The 15,463-nt window shown below is 55.2% G+C and overlaps 8 protein-coding genes across 8 annotated transcripts; all 8 read right to left on the bottom strand.

Moving 5' to 3' along the window:
• Positions 1 to 214: 214 nt before the first annotated feature.
• DQ04_02511100 (hypothetical protein) lies at positions 215 to 1,264 on the bottom strand (the record flags this gene model as incomplete). Its single annotated transcript, XM_009311953.1, has 1 exon — positions 215 to 1,264. The coding sequence occupies one exon, from the start codon at positions 1,262 to 1,264 to the stop codon at positions 215 to 217; it is 1,050 nt and encodes a 349-aa protein (XP_009310228.1).
• Positions 1,265 to 1,809: 545 nt separating this feature from the next.
• On the bottom strand, positions 1,810 to 3,177 carry DQ04_02511090 (hypothetical protein; the record flags this gene model as incomplete). Its single annotated transcript, XM_009311952.1, has 1 exon — positions 1,810 to 3,177. The coding sequence occupies one exon, from the start codon at positions 3,175 to 3,177 to the stop codon at positions 1,810 to 1,812; it is 1,368 nt and encodes a 455-aa protein (XP_009310227.1).
• A 224-nt stretch (positions 3,178 to 3,401) lies between these two features.
• On the bottom strand, positions 3,402 to 4,658 carry DQ04_02511080 (DNA mismatch repair protein MSH2; the record flags this gene model as incomplete). The annotated part of the gene is made up of 1 exon (XM_009311951.1): positions 3,402 to 4,658. One exon carries the CDS (start codon positions 4,656 to 4,658, stop codon positions 3,402 to 3,404), a length of 1,257 nt encoding a protein of 418 aa, XP_009310226.1.
• A 396-nt stretch (positions 4,659 to 5,054) lies between these two features.
• On the bottom strand, positions 5,055 to 6,797 carry DQ04_02511070 (replication factor C, subunit 1; the record flags this gene model as incomplete). The annotated part of the gene is made up of 1 exon (XM_009311950.1): positions 5,055 to 6,797. The coding sequence occupies one exon, from the start codon at positions 6,795 to 6,797 to the stop codon at positions 5,055 to 5,057; it is 1,743 nt and encodes a 580-aa protein (XP_009310225.1).
• A 675-nt stretch (positions 6,798 to 7,472) lies between these two features.
• Positions 7,473 to 10,475, bottom strand: DQ04_02511060 (hypothetical protein; the record flags this gene model as incomplete). The annotated part of the gene is made up of 1 exon (XM_009311949.1): positions 7,473 to 10,475. One exon carries the CDS (start codon positions 10,473 to 10,475, stop codon positions 7,473 to 7,475), a length of 3,003 nt encoding a protein of 1,000 aa, XP_009310224.1.
• A 367-nt stretch (positions 10,476 to 10,842) lies between these two features.
• On the bottom strand, positions 10,843 to 12,576 carry DQ04_02511050 (kinesin; the record flags this gene model as incomplete). The annotated part of the gene is made up of 1 exon (XM_009311948.1): positions 10,843 to 12,576. One exon carries the CDS (start codon positions 12,574 to 12,576, stop codon positions 10,843 to 10,845), a length of 1,734 nt encoding a protein of 577 aa, XP_009310223.1.
• Positions 12,577 to 12,840: 264 nt separating this feature from the next.
• DQ04_02511040 (hypothetical protein) lies at positions 12,841 to 14,448 on the bottom strand (the record flags this gene model as incomplete). Its single annotated transcript, XM_009311947.1, has 1 exon — positions 12,841 to 14,448. One exon carries the CDS (start codon positions 14,446 to 14,448, stop codon positions 12,841 to 12,843), a length of 1,608 nt encoding a protein of 535 aa, XP_009310222.1.
• A 348-nt stretch (positions 14,449 to 14,796) lies between these two features.
• On the bottom strand, positions 14,797 to 15,150 carry DQ04_02511030 (putative GTPase activating protein; the record flags this gene model as incomplete). Its single annotated transcript, XM_009311946.1, has 1 exon — positions 14,797 to 15,150. The coding sequence occupies one exon, from the start codon at positions 15,148 to 15,150 to the stop codon at positions 14,797 to 14,799; it is 354 nt and encodes a 117-aa protein (XP_009310221.1).
• Between the last annotated feature and the right edge of the window lie 313 nt (positions 15,151 to 15,463).

Below are 15,463 nucleotides of genomic sequence, written 5' to 3'. Positions count from 1 at the left end.
TGAAACCCATTAGAAAAAAAAAACGAGGAAGTTAAAACCAACCCAATCTATTTCTGTACGGTCGAGTGATATAAAAAAAAAGCAAATTATAGTCAGCGAAGCGGAGTGAAATCAAGTACAACCAGCAGACAAACGTGCCGAAAACACTACCACGGTGCGAAATCAGACATGACCGGGCGCGAGGCGGCCTCACCCACCCCCCGCCTGTGCGACATCATGCTTCCGCCTTTTTCCGACGGCGGTGAATGGCAGTGCGTGCCGCCGCAGACGCCACAGCGCCCTCCTTAGTCGACTCCCCTGTTCCAATGGCTCCTGGCCTGGCTGTGCTATCGTCCCGCGTGCGTTTGCCAGACTTCTCCATGTTTTGCTCATTCTTTTCTCCAGTTCTATCTGGAAATCTTTTCCTCGTCTTCTTCTTTGGCTCTGGAGTGCCGTTCTCAAGGGCCGCAGGAGTATCGGCGTCACGCATCGTTGCTGCGTCTGTCTCCACGTTGGCGTCTCCTTCCACCTGCCGTAGTGGCGATGGTTGATGCCCAACAGTAGCGGTTGCCACCGAATTTGCCGCGGCACTGAAGCCAGACAAGAGGTCATCGTACTCGATGTAGTCAATATCTGACGGAAGCTGCAGTTGCGAGCGCAGATCCCGTGCGCTGAGGCCCAACCGCCGCGTGATGTGATGCTGCAGTAGGTACATATTGTCTGTCCAGCGATTGGCTGCCTCCCAGGCCACGAATGTCGCCGCCTTCACTTTTTCTATCATCTGAGGGTCAAACATGGAGAGCTGCTCCAGCTGCGCCTGCAACATCTGCAGCTCTTTCTGCAGTTCCCGCATCTTCTCGGCGTCCTGCTGCACCAAAGTTTCCTCACCGATGGCCGCACGCACTTCTTGAATTCGCTTACATGTGTCCTCCTCCTTCTTCACCAATAAGTCAAGTTCACCTTGCACCTGTGCTGTACTCATACTCAAGAACTTTGTGACTTCGGCGGTTCCACCTGTGACAGCGGAAGCCAGCTGCTGCGCCGCAGTTTTGGGGAACCGCCAGAATAGAACGTGTATGCCAACCTTTTTCTGCTGCACACGGCCCTCGGAGACGAGAATCTCAAGGCACTCTTCAACAGACTGAGGAATCACGCCCGTCGCCTTCGGCAGAGCGGCCACTAAGTCCTTTAGTGTGTACGGCACAGGGTGGGCCACAAACCACTCCTCGACCCGTGACACCTTTTCGTCCATCGTGAGGCCACGCTTCTTGGCCATCTTGCTCATCCTTGATCCCTCTCTCTTTCTCCCCGCGTGTGTTAATTTTTGTCCTTGCCTGCAAAACGAGCACAGCAAGTATAAAAATTGAGGATGTGCAATACCGAAGAATTCTCTCACTGTGCTGTCTTTCCAGATTAACAACAACAACAACAACAAAAACAACAACAACAGCAAGAACGATAGGCATCGTCTGAGCATGCGATTGAAAGGACCCGTGGGCAACTAAGCATCTGTGCCGTAGAAGGTTCGATAGGATCACAACACTTCTGCCGCTCTGCAAAGCAATGTGCTGGCGAGAAAGAAAGAGAGAGAAGATGCACCTTCGCTGAGCAGCATCCCCTTGCTGCTTGCTAATGATAATCAAATCCCACGTACTCACAACTGTAGCGCCTCGGGACGCTCATAAGTAGACACATTTGTGACAATATTGTAGAAGATGGCCCTTCCATCTGGGACACTAAGCTCTCGCCACATACTCGAAGCCCCACTTTTACCCCTCTCAGCTTTACCGGAGGTTCCGCTGCGTTGTTGCCCACCACAGCTGTGCCAGTTTATGGCGACTCCTGGTCCTGCACCGCCTGCTCTGGCTGGGCACCACCTCGGCCTTCAAGTCCAGCGGCAAGTGAGACCGCACCATTTGTCGGTAAGAGCGGCGGGGCTTGTTTACGCGGCTCTTGAAGCTGTTTCATCATTTCCGGTGACCACGGTTCCGGTAGAGAATGTGGAACGACGCCCATCGGCTTCAGCTCCGTTAGTTGCGCCAAACGATCATGCGCCGTGCGACGATTCGCCTCCAGCTTCAACTTTTCGCAGCAAAGTTCGCACAAACTGGAAAGACGTACCATCACGCACCCAGAGCCGCAAGGTGAGTTGCCATATTGAGACACCAACGCAGCGGCTTCCTCCTGGAGTCTCACTATAACCATCTCCTGTTCAACCTTTTCCTTTGCCATATCACTCATTTGCGCCTCCAGCTCCGCATTACGCTTCAACAGCAAGTCATGTGTCCCATAACGGTCCACCTCCTCGCGTAGCTTGCCTAGTTCTAGAAGCACCGCTAGGTGAGCCTCGCGATGATGCTTGGTGGACGCACGCTCCCGCGCCAGCTCCTGCCGCAACCACTCTACTCCATTCTCCGCTTGAAAGGTGTGTTGAACAAACATAGAATTGTCGGTTCCGCCTAGTGCTTCTCGGAGTCTTGCGACTTCTCCAGTTAGAGTCCCCACGCGTTCCTCGGCCTTAACAAGCTGCTTGGCAATATCTCCAACGTACCCCGCGTGCCTCTCTGCTGTTTTTCGTACCGTCACAGGACGTTGTGTGCATCCTTCCGTCACCTGCACAGCCGCTTCTGCAGTGATGTCTGCCTTTGGTGGAACCTTTCTATTCGGCGTCCCCATCTCCTTCAGAGAGGACTCCTCCTTTTCAAGTGGCTGTGCGCTTTGCTCCAGAATGCCCACATCAGCCACCTTATGGATCCCAGTCATTTCTCTCGGAGTGTCAATAGGACTGAGCATATCATCGTACGTGGCAAGGTGTACCGATCCTTCGGAGGATGTATCGGAGCGCGTGGGAGCCAACGGTGTTGCTGTCATATTTGCCGCTCTTGGCGTAGAGGAACTGGTGGAAGATTGAACTGCGTCCTCTTTTGCTGCCAAAGGCGTGGTCTTTGGTGGAAGCTTGCTTGCTCGTGAAGGAAAACGTGTTGGCACAGTTTTCTTCCCTGCTGGCATCTTCGATGCCGCCACTGCTGTTGCTGTTGCGGGTGATACTTTTGTGGGACCCGCCTTCGTTTCAGATCTGCCAACCTTTCCGGGAGCTCTGGTGGGCAGCTTGCTCTTGACCTGCGTCTTTGGTGGCATGCTTGTGAGCGGCTTTTCCGGCTGCTTGGACGGCTTCTTCCGAGGGGCAGCATCCGTCATTTACTCGCTTCCTGTTCCCTCCTCAAACTCACTTCGCAGCCGCTCCACAGAAATATGAAGAGCAAAAGAAACAAACAAACAAAATTAGTACTACAACAGATACGAAACAAGGAACACGCCATAGCCCTTCGTTACTTCATTTTAACTACACACACACACATACAGAGAGAGAGGGAGAGAAAACCCCCCCAAATCCTGCTGAGGACGCTGCATATCAATACGCACTACTTGTACATTGCTTCCTTCCCAAGACCCGCCTGTCGTTGCTTCTCCTGGCTCATCAAGATGGAGGCCAGCACGCGGCTGCGACACGTCGTGCTTGGCAGTTCCAGCTCCGTGGCGCCCTGCAGCAGCGTGGGCACGGTCGCAAGTGAGGGACTGGCCCAAGAATGCTTGAGTGATGCCCCTCCCACACCCGTGTTTTCCTTGGGCGTGCACGTAGTAATGCTGGGCGAGACAACAACTTTCATGGCTCGTTGACGGAGCACACTTGGCTTTATTTGAAAGCCCCTTTCCGCCTGCTGGGCGTGTGAGCGTTGAAATATGCTAGGTGGTGCCTTTGGACGGCAGTGAATGGCAGTGGAGTTGCCGTCCAGCGTCACGTCCAACGCACCAAAGGCCTCACGATTCAGCGACGTCAGCTCAGCGCCCTGTAACCGCAGCAACCCCTGTGCCCCGCTCCGTAGGTCCATTTCACTAGGCTGCACACCACCGCTCTCTTCTACACGGAGCGAAAGCATCGAGTAAAAGAGCGAGCGCACAGCATCTCGCCACTCTGGTGGTGCACTTACAGTCAGTTGAAGTGATGATGGCCCCTGCCTCTTGTGCCCCTTGTTTGCATCATGTTTTAGTTCAGGTAACAGAGATAGCATTTCATTCCTGTCGCACTCATCAACCTCGCTGCAAGGTAGGAGCTGTCGCCGTGTAAGCGTGACAGGACCAGGAGTAGCCTCATCGATGCTGCTCTCTGCGGCGTCATGCTTCTGCTGTTTCTTCTGCAGTGGTAGTCTCAACTGCGTCTTCCGTAGCGGTTCTAACCCACGCAGTTGCAGCGATGGCACTCCGGTGGGCAGTGCGACGCGGGAACAGTGCGGTGCCGGGAAGAAGCGGCGCACGCGAGGGGGTGATGGCCTCACTGCAGGTGCGGGACTGCTGTTGAGGAAGGTGCAGGACACCTGATCGGCCAGCACCGACGCGGGTGTGCTGGCCCTACTTGTACTTTCTGCAAAGAACACGTCGAGGCTCCCGAGGGCCTTCTCGAAGTAAGCAGCCGTGTCCTCTTCGCTGATGCTCCCCGTCACGCCCTGACGCAGGAGCTGCTCCACGGCCTCGTTCACTGCAAGCTGCAGTTGCGGGTTTTGCAGCTGCCGCTCAATCTGCTGCTGCACGTACGCCTCATCATGCAACTTGCTGCGGAAGAGCGGGTGTGAGTAGCGTGGGAAGACATGCTTGCCGATCCTGACGTGCTCCACAGGCTGCATCGTCGCAGCCAGCCCTCTGCACAGCCAGTACGCGTACTGCTAGAACAAGAAGAAAATAAGAACAACAGTAATAATAATAAATAAAAATGATAGTAACAAACAAGAAAGAATAATACGAACAATTACAAGGGCATGATCAACGCAGGTGTGATGTGTCCGTTTCCACACACCAGGGTACAGCCACTCCACACCAATAAAACGGCAGCTGAAATGTGGACGTACAAATGAAAGGATTTAAAAGACGGCATGATGTGTGAAGTTGGCATCGAGCCACGTTCAACAATGTACTGCTATCGCTGCACCTTTACCCCATTAGTGCGGGGAGAGAAAGCCACTCCACATCCATTTTGACCAGACCCACATACCCAGAAAGACACTCAGGTATAGAGATTGTATCTAGTCATCATCCGAGCTGCCCACGACAAACTCCTCTTCCGAGTCAGATGCTGATGCTGCCTTTTTACCACGTTTGCCTGTTGACTTCTTCGCCTTGGCAGGCTGCCGCTTCGCCTTTGGCTTATCCGTCGTCTCTTTCTTAGCCGTCTTCTTCACCACCGGCGCCTTCTTCTTTTTTGATGCAGCTGTAGCTACTGCCTTTCTAGTCACGTCGTCACCATCCCCCTCGTTTTCATCGCTCATAGCGTCTACACCCATGTGCTGCAGTGCCCCCTTTGCAAAACTCTCGGTGTGGTGCGTCTTGTTAAACTCCCGTGTAAATGCAGACTTGACAGCTGTGGGTATTTCCGCTACGCTAGCGTTACTGGGGGATGACTGCATCTTCTTAAAGTGTGATGCAGCCTGGATAAACTCCCAGTCATCTCGCATAATGTGGTACTGATCCATGAATTTAATTACCTCCCCAATGGCATTCTTACCCTCCTCAGCGAGTGGCCGTGTCAAGGCAGCTTCCCACCCCATCGGTATGTAGTCAAGCAGAACGTCCTCCTGGTTGCCACTAATACCCTTCGTGTGGTGTGACGCTTGTAGGGTTAAGCAGCGGAGGAGTCTTTTATTCTTGTTGGCGGAAGAGTTCTGCCCGAGCCATGACGGAAACTTCACTGGGCGCTGACGGTCAAAAAAGACCTGCTGCCCTGACAGAAACGACTCGTAATGTCCACGTGTCATAGCACAGGGGGCAATGCTTGACAACTGCACGTAGGCGCGGGAAACAGACCAGTTCTGCTCGTAGTACATGATGCGCTGCACATCATCAGCAAACGAGATGGACGCCGCTGCCTCCGCTACTGCGCTCATCCAGTCACGACCCTCCGGCCTAAAATGAATGTAATTTTCCTGCACGAATAAATCTACCAGATCCGAGTTATAAAAGGCGGACTGGAGCTCCTCAATGGAGCGGTGCTTCCCCCTTGATGTGCCCTGCAGCAGGAACATCTCTGCCGCTTCGAAGAGGCCAACATCACCGTCCTTTGCAGACTGCACAGCACACTCCGCAAGGGTTTTCTGCTCCAGCGTGGTGCGATTCACACACCACATTTGCAAGTTGTTGAGCATGCTTCGAATGTCGCTCCCAGAACGTTGGATGATATCCTGCAGAAGTTGCTTCGAGAGGGAAATGCCTTCACGGGCAAGCACCTTGTCGCAAATGTAGTTGGCGACAATGTTGCATGGGGGCCGACTGACGCGGATGTCCTCCACATGGTTCAACAAAGAACGGAGCTTCGGATGCCAGCGGTCATTGCATGTACACACAATCGGTATTGTGGTCGTCTTTATCATTTGAATAACTTCTCCCACACCTCCAATGTCGCAGCCGTCTACCTCATCCATAAGAAGAATGATTTTGGCATACGACGAAGCGCTGCTGCTGAAGGCACGGTTGTTGATGACGTCTGTCACATGCTCACGGAGTGATTTGCGACTGCGGAAGTCACTAGCATTGTATTCAACCACAACACGACCCAATTCTCTCGCCACGGCGTAGACAGATGTAGTCTTTCCCACACCAGGGGGACCAGAGAGGAGTGCACCGCTTGTCTTGGAGCTCCCTGCGTCAAATCCCTCAATCCACGCCTTTAGCTTATTTGCGCAGACGGGGTAGCACATCTGCGCGATACACTGCGGCTTGTACTTGTCTGCCCACGGCTGGCCCGTTCTCTCATTGCTTGCGGCTGCCGCCATACCGCTTGTGCTCTTCCCCTCCACCTCAACCGACGCCAGCTACACCCTCGGATACCCATTCGCGAGGAATGGGCACGCAACAGTACAACACCCAAGAGAGACAAAAAAAACAACAACAAAGGGGGACCAAAATGAGCAAGAACACCAAAGACAATAGGTACGACGCGTTACACATACACTGAGGTACAACACGAAAAAAACAAAAAACAAAAACACACGATGCAGCATTTGTAAGGTAGGCGAGGAAACAGGGATGGGAAGAATTCAGATGAAAACCTAAACAACAACAACAACAACAACAACGCAGAAAAGAAACGGCACAGAATCCACCAGAGAGTTTGTGGCGCCACTTCGAGCGCATAAATACAACTCAACCACTGCGGACTTGCACCACCGCACATACCCCCTCACTGGCGAATTAACCATTTGTATATAAGACGGAGTAGCGACCAACAATGGACTTAATGCCCCGTAAGCGAGTCATGCGCCACCGAGGAAGAAAGGGTGCAGCCATTCGGAAGCAGCTTCGAGACCAAACACACATACAAAGAAAAAGAGAGAGAGAGAGAGAGGCATACAGATAGACATACACAGGCGTCCATGCACAAAACATCAGAGCCCCTCAAACATAAGGCGCTTCAGACGTGCCGCACACCTTGTGACCTGCTGCCACCCTCACTGTTTCACGGGAGGATCTACTTCCACACGGATAGCGGAGGGCGTGACAATTTCACTTCGCCTCACATTGCGCGGGAGTTGTATGACAAACGTCGGAACCTGCACGCCCTGGTTGTTTGGCTTCTGTGGGTTTGGTGAATTCCCCGAAGATGCAGGTGCTGAGATACCCACTTGTGTGCCACCAGAGGCCGATGGCTGCCTACTGGGTCGCTGACGTGGCACCTCTATGATACGATTTGCACTGGCGCTTCGCCCATTTCGCACCGAGTCTTGTGCCCGCAGCGGGAGGTTCTTTGGTGGTGGCGGGTTTGCTCCGGTTGATGCACTGCGCGGCCGCGGGGGTATGTAGTGCGAACTCAGATTCGTCTTCGCCGGGGGAGGAGGCGCCTTGTGATTCTTGCCCTCTACAGAGTCTCGATCGCTGGTGCGCCAGACAATTTCCCGCACCTCGCCCTGCACCATAGCCACAGAGGTGGGCATAGAGACACTTCGCATTTGTTCCTGAGGGGTCGTCTGCGCAGGCGTTTTCGCGGATGTAGGCGCCCGCACCGAGTGCGGTAGATACGACACGTAGGGCCCTGACGACAACGCCGCGGATCTTGGTGCGCTGCGCAAACTTTCATCACAAGGCGGAGCAGCCGACAGGCCCGTCGCTCTAGACTGTAGAAAAGTGTAAGGAGGTCTCCGTATCGGCTCCGTGGAGCGAAGGAAGCTGTTGCTGTGTAGCACCCCATCACGTGGTGCTCCTGGGAGAGATGCCGACAACAAACACCGTTGTGACGGCGGACGCATTGCAAGCCGCCCACGTGGCGGTGGTGGCCCTTGCTGTTGCTTCCTCTGTAGAGCTTGCTGTGGCGCCAAAACTGGCTGCTTCATCCTATTACCCTGATGATTGTTAAGCGGTGGATGTACAATTGGACCTTTTGATGGAAATATTTTAGGCCCCACCGGCGGCCTCGAAGTTGTCTCGATTCTCTGCATTGGCCGTGGCCCCGTGGCCGCTTTCTTCTGCGCTGCTGGTGCCTCCTCTGAGTCTTGCGTAGAGGAGCCACTATAGCTAGTGTAGGAGTACGAGTACGAAGAAAGGCTTCCTTCGGAGAGTGCAGGAGACACAGGTGGTCTTTCCTTTTTTTCCCTCTTGTTTGCTCTACGTGCCCCATGTGCATTTTTTCCCTTGGGTTTCTTATTCCTGCCTCCCACATCCTCCACGCCACTGCGTACTCTCCCCTTCCCAGCATCCGCGTTTTTATCGCCCCTGGAAACACCATTGCTTGGGTCCATTACAGTCGAGGTCGGGGCAAGGAGTCGCATTGGCGACAAAGCAGGGCTCATGCGATGACCACTCTGCCGCCCTGAAGTGGCATCCTGACGCGACGTGTTGTCGTCCTTTACCGATATCGTCGCAGAGACCCACTTGTCGTTTACCAATTGCGACCTATTCCGCGACTGTGAGCGGATCCTTGACGCATCAACTTGCTCCTTCGTATCTGCCAAGCTGCGTTCCTGCGGTGTTGGTGCTAGCGATGACAAGGAAAGCGTATTATGGTGGTATTCCACTTCCGAAGCATTGCGAACATTATTCTTCGTCCCGGCGCCTTTGACAGTTGCGCTCGTAGAGGATCGCGGACGAACTGTGTGTGTATTGAAGGTAGGGTCATGTGAAACATCCTCTTCCTCTTCCTCTTCCTTTGCCTCCTCTTCTTCTTCCTCCTCTCCCCCTTGGTAATGGAGGTGTTGGTGCTGCTGGTTGCCCGCTAGAGGCACTGCCTCCCTTCGCGTACCCATGTGATCTCCTGCGGGGTCGACGAAAAGGTTGGAGTTATCCACCAACGGCTCCACAACCCGCGGCCGTCGGTGTTGCTCACGCTCAATTATACGTGGCGGCACCGCGACATACTCACCATCCTCCTCCTCATCGAAGTCTGCATCGTCTGGCGTGTGGGCCTCCTCTGTTGTGGCCGTTGGGGTACACTCGAATCCCCTATCCATGTGGCCCCAGTAGTCATTGCGGTCGAAATAGAGGCTGCGGCTGTTTTGGTACGCCCAGGCGTCGTCCTGCGTTCGTGCTGACCACGGCGGCAGATCGGGTGACGGCGACGGCGAGTGCCGCCCCACAGCAGAGATCTCCGGTGGCGGTGGCGTGAAGGCGCGCCGGTGAGACCCAGCAGCGACACTGGCACCACTTCCACCACCAGTAAAACCGCTACTATGCCGGTTATGGTGATAGACATGTTCAGCACCGAAGTTCCCCCGCAGGCTTGTGTCGGCAGAAGGCGCGCGCAGGTTGGACAGCTCGCGGTACGATCGGTTGAGCTCCAACTCGCGGTTTAAGTAAGGAGGAGGTACCTCGCCAAATGAAGGTGCTCGCCGTCTTTCATGTTGACGCCGACGCTGATGGCTCCCGAGACTATGTTCCCGCTTATTCATTGCCTTCATATCGGTGCGGTTAGGGGAATTCACCGGCGCCCGAAGCTTGGCTGATCTATAAGGGCGCGAACGGTGCCGACGGAGTAGCGAGGGCTTTTCCGTGTGGTCATTGTCGTGTGGCGCGGAGGATGTATCTGCATCCGATACGTGTGGCGATGCCGCACTGAGAGCGTTCAGAAGTTTCTGTTGTGGCTGTTTCTGTTCTTGAACTGGTAGGGGTGGCGAGATGATCGTGTGGGGGCGCGGTGCTGACCAAGTACTTAACGACCCCCTACGATTGCTCTTGTGCTCATCTGCATCGTCAACTGGTGAACGCATAGGTGCATTCAGACGAACATCTAACGATTCCTGTGGATGAACCGCGTCAAAGCGCTCCCCCCGGCTAGAGACGCGGTCAAAAGGCTTCAAATTCTGCACGATGGGGGAAAGGTGCTGATAGTGATCCATCTCCATACGCTCAATAACTTCATCCACGTCGACCGCCTCGACGAGCTGCCGGACGAGGTCCTCCTCATCCTTGCTCTGATGCGAGGGATACATTGCCGGAGGCGGTACTCCGAACGTGCGCTGCATTCTAATGCCGAGAAGGAGGCTCTAGCGCGGTGTCCCCCCACCTACGTTGTGTGCCCGGTAGAAGGAGGTGGCGCACACTCTTCACCACGTCAAGACTACAGGGCAAAAAAAAAAAAATCAACAACAACAACAACAGCCCAAAAGTAAAACAAAAACATCAAGAGAGAACACCAAAACGAGAATCACACAATACACATCTACAGCCATTCCTCATGTTTCTTTTCGTTTTCGCTTGAGTACCTCACAGCATAACATGTGTCTGTGTCTGTGGGTGAGTGGATGTAGGGAGGGCACCAGCAATGAAACAACCACGTGTCTATGGACGGCAAACAAACAAACAAAAAAACCCCAACGGTCAGCCCCACACCTAAACAGCCTTCGACAACACCCACATTGCAAAGGCGCGCAGCTCTGCCACAGCGGGTAGACCTTTTGGATCCATCTCTGCAAGGAAAGAGACAACTCTCGGCTCCAGGTCAAACACAGGAGCGGCGACCAGTACGACGACGGCGTCACGCCCACGCAACAGGGAAAAAGATGTTAGACCATGGGTGACACGAATACTGCTGCTGCTGCTGCTGCCACAGTATCCTTTCTGACGTCGGTATCGAAATGCAACAGAGGCCAGCTTTACGAGGGGAAGCACTGCTTTGCTCATGTGCTCCGGCCACGGGACCCACCACACCCCGACAACCGCGTCTTGTGTTTCGCGGCGGTAGCGGTAGAGGCAGGTGTCCCGCGACACGGCCGTTGCGTAGGCGGTGCTGGTGGGGCAATGCGTAAAGAGGCCCAGATGTCGCACCGCCTGCAGAACGCGATGAACTGGTGCAGTGAGCGCGGCACTGGGCCGCGCCACCAGGAGGTTACACGCGGTGAACTCCCTGACCACATCGGCAAAACGCGGCGTTTCGAGCGTCATGGTGATGAGGTTTGTTACACCAGAGACAATGTGCGGCATGGGGGAGCCGGTAAAGACGTTGAGAGCCGCTTCGAGGCACAACACGATAATCCACCCACCTGAAGAGACAAACACCACACACACAATGGCTCGTTGCTCGTTTTGCTGACTATGCTTGACGTAGCCTGCAGTGCGCACGGCATCCCGTCCCGTCTGTGAGTGCATCGCCAGGCATTTCACAGTAACCGGTTGCAGAGTGGCGTCGGCTCTGCGACCAGCGGAGCATTGTTCAGCGTACGCCACAATGGCGGCTGGCAAAAGGTGTGCCTCGAAGTCCTCGCGCGAGCTGTTGCTGAAGAGCGGTTCGCCAAGGTGCCACACCGCAGCTGCTGTCACAATGAGACGCTTGTATCCATCGCACATGCCGCCACTCGGCATTGTACCGCTCAGCGCGATGTAATCGGAGGAGCTTGTTGCTGACCAAAGCAGCTGCTGCAGCGTCATGGACAAACGATTACTGGTACGAATCGACGACGGACGCTCGTAGCACATTTTCTGTGCGGCGGCTACAGCTTCCTGTCCACCCTGCCGCAACGCTGCCGCTGACGCCGTTTCACGATGCCCGCACTCGTTCAAGAAGTTGACGAACTCTATGAGTTGCTTCATTCGCTCCCGCACGGCATCCTGCACGGCCGGCGCATTCTCTGCAAGCCGATCACGCAACGGATAGTATGTGGGGACGGAAGTGACAGCAGCAACATGCGTCGAGATCTCGTACCCGCGCACTGCGGTCGACAACACAACATGCAATGCAACCGGCCCCAACCAGCGCCACACGCCGACGGGTATGGTGACAGCCAGTAGGAATTCCCCCTCCTCAACGGGGTGAAATAAAAACAGCCGACTGCCGCCCTGGAGGTCCATGTGCGCTGGCGACTGGCACCGCTGCTGCACTGCCGCAGTCTGGCGCTCGGAAAGGACGCACCCATCCTCAACTTCGCTCACAATACTCGCGGCACCGTAATACAGCTTGCTCAGCAGTTCGACAGGGGAGGATGCGGTGTCGTCATGCGCATCGGTGTCCTCATGCATCGCACCACGACCATGCATGTGTGCCTCTGCGTGCAAGAGCGACGGCGCACCGCCCTCCGTCATGGCGCTGACGTCCAGTGATACAAGTTGCACGCGAAACACTTCGGCCATCCTGTCATCAACTATACTCCCTTCTCTCTGGTCGTGTCTCGGTGTCAGTGGCCGCAGCCAACGCGGAAGTAAAAGAAAGAAAACAAAACAACAACAACAAATAAAGCATCAACGATCTGGAGTCTCTCAGAGTGTGTCTCATGCCATGTCCCCAGCGACACTACGTCACTCGTTGTCAGCGACGCGTGTTGTGACTCAAGTGTACAAAAGAGAGACTGTGAGAGAAAAAAAAAAGCACAACGGACGAGCCGAGAACAGGACACACTACTCGTCCGAGAGTTCAGACAATACGTCTGAGAGGGGCGAGCGGGTGGCGCTGCGACGGACTCGCTGGATGCTGCTCCCGGTGCGCCCAGGCGTATTCGACAACAAGCGCTCCGCCTCTCGCACCTTGCGCTGACTCTGCTCAATGTATGCCTGTAGCTGGGGGCTGGGAACGTACGACGGAGCCTGCACCGACATCACGGGTGCGGACGCAACACCGGCAGCTTTATACTGCGCTCCGCTCTGCCACGCTGTCATCGTCTCTACCTTTTCCACAGGGTACACAGCCGTCACTGCTGTTGCATCATTGCTGGGCGTCTTTTCAGTGGGTAACGGTGAAAAGGGCTGTGACGAGCCTGCGGTTTTTACGACGACTGTTGTGACGCGCTCCTCCTCCTCCTCCTCCTCCTGCTGCTCTTCTCGTCTCTGTTGTGGCCCTGCATCTTCTGTAGAGCCGGGGCTTCTCCAGTGGCGGATGCGTGGAAGGGGCGAATCATCATCAGACCACGTCGAACTCTCTACGACGCTGATGCCCGTCTCACCCAAAAGCCGCTGGCGCCCCCGCCACGCAGCTGCATCCTTGTTAGACACTGGGCCGCGTGTTTGGCTGCGGCGGGCTGCATCCGTGGGGAGCAGCTGCTGGTGCTTCGGCCTCTGTTTCTGCTTCTGCTGCTGTTGGTGTTGCTCTTCTTCCTCAGTTACGGAAGTGCGTTTCTGTCGTTCTTTTCGGTAGCTGGCATCCGTCGGCCGCATGAAACGGTGAAAGGTCGATGCGGTCGTAGCACGAGGCCGACTGGAGGCCAGTTTCTCAGAGTCTACGCGTGGGGTCTGTGTGAAGACTGCCTGCGCGTTCCGTTCACTGCTGCTTGGAGGCCGCAGGGAACGTCCCGTTGCGCGGCTGTGCACCACCGCCGCTACCATAGGCTCTGCCTTGCCACGCACATATGCACCACCACCACCATGGGCCACACCAGACGCAGCACTGTCGGTTGCAGTGACGGCGGGTGCGCTCGTCGAGTGCCACACATCCCTGCCTGACGGTGTGTGGCCTCTACGCCTCTGACTCCTCGTAGCATCGATATTCTCTAAACTGTTATGACGATACAACGCTTGTGGTCCTTGTTGTTGTTGTTGTTTCGGCTGCTGGTCGTAGAATACCCGCTGCCGCTCCAACGTCTTCTTCAGCTCCAACATCTCGTACTGACGTAGACGGTCATATTGATAACGTGCGTGTAGCGCTTCGTTCATGCTGATTTGTTCCTGCATTGCGTTCACCATAAACATAACATGTTCAACAATAAGAGACTCCGGAACGCCTTTGGCAACACAGTGATCAATAAACTCAATCACACGAGAGTTCGGGTGGCTAGCACGTCTTAATCCACCATATGCCGATGTTGTTATCGTTGCGGCTGTTGTGTCCAGGAGGTCACCGTACTTTCCCAGCAGGCTGCTGTTCTCAATAACGACACTGTCGCATTGCTGCCGCCTCCGCTGTGATGATGACGTCATTGGGTTGTAACTGATGCTGCTGCTGCTGTTCTTGTTAGCGGTAAACTGTTCCAGCAGTGCGGCCCGGTAACTCCGCGGGCTTACGCTCCCATGCATCGCCCCTCACTGCAAGTCTTCGCGTAGCGCAGACAGACACACTCCGGCAGACGAACAATATAAACAACAGTAGAATCCTTGAGGAAAAGGGAAGGAAGTCACCTCTAGAGTCTTGAAGCGTGGACAAACAGAAGGTGGATAAAAGCAAATGCGTGCTTGTGTATATATGTGCGTGCATGCGATAACAAGGTGCGCTATACGCAGAGAATCCCGTAGCCACAAGGAGAAAGCAACAAAGACATCGTCAGCAACCAACATCCAAACACATGTACACACACACACGGTTACACGCCAGAAGAGACACCTGACGTTGTGACACGCAAGGCACCTTTTGTTCCTTCTCTCTCCTCACAGGAGCCCCTTTGAGAAGATCGACTCTTTCAGCGAGATGGCCTTCTGAATGATGCTTCCGGCCTTGATGCGAGGTAAGTGCCGCAGCCGTGCAATAATGCCAGACTTCTCGCACTCCAGCAGCACCTCCGTCATCTCCGCGAGTATTGCGAGGCACACGTACGGGTGTAGTGGAAAACTGAGGTATTCGAGGGCGTCTGCGAGGTATGCGTCCCACAGCCGCAGGAGGTCCTCCTCGTGCAGGCGGCCAGCGAGGAGCGTTGTAAACATCCCCGGCAGCCACTCCACCACGCTCACCCCCTCCGCAACGAAGTGGCGGTACAGCTCAAAGTTCGTCGCTCGGAAGAGCATGAGGAGGGCCCCGCACTGCCGCTGTAGGCACTGTGCGTTCTGAAGCACGTTGCCGTGATGCGTCAGCAGGTGGTAGAGGGACTGCACCGAGAAGTAGATGTCGCGTGCTGTGCTGTGCACCGACTCAAAGACGAGCGCGAGAGCATATATGTGGCCCACCTCGTCCGGTGTCGCCCCCGAGTTGGCAACGCTGAGGGCGCGCCACGCCGACCCGATCCGCTGCCGCCGTTCGGGGTTCGCGACGAGGTGCTGCAGGTGCTGCAGCCGCGTGTGTGCACTGAGCCACGCCGTGCTGCCGGCCGCGGAGTGGCGG

Source organism: Trypanosoma grayi (genome assembly GCF_000691245.1).
Source record: "Trypanosoma grayi strain ANR4 Tgr_251_V1, whole genome shotgun sequence".
NCBI classification, from domain to species: domain Eukaryota; phylum Euglenozoa; class Kinetoplastea; order Trypanosomatida; family Trypanosomatidae; genus Trypanosoma; species Trypanosoma grayi.
Note: the sequence above shows the minus strand (reverse complement) of the source record. Positions and strands in the feature narration are given on the sequence as shown.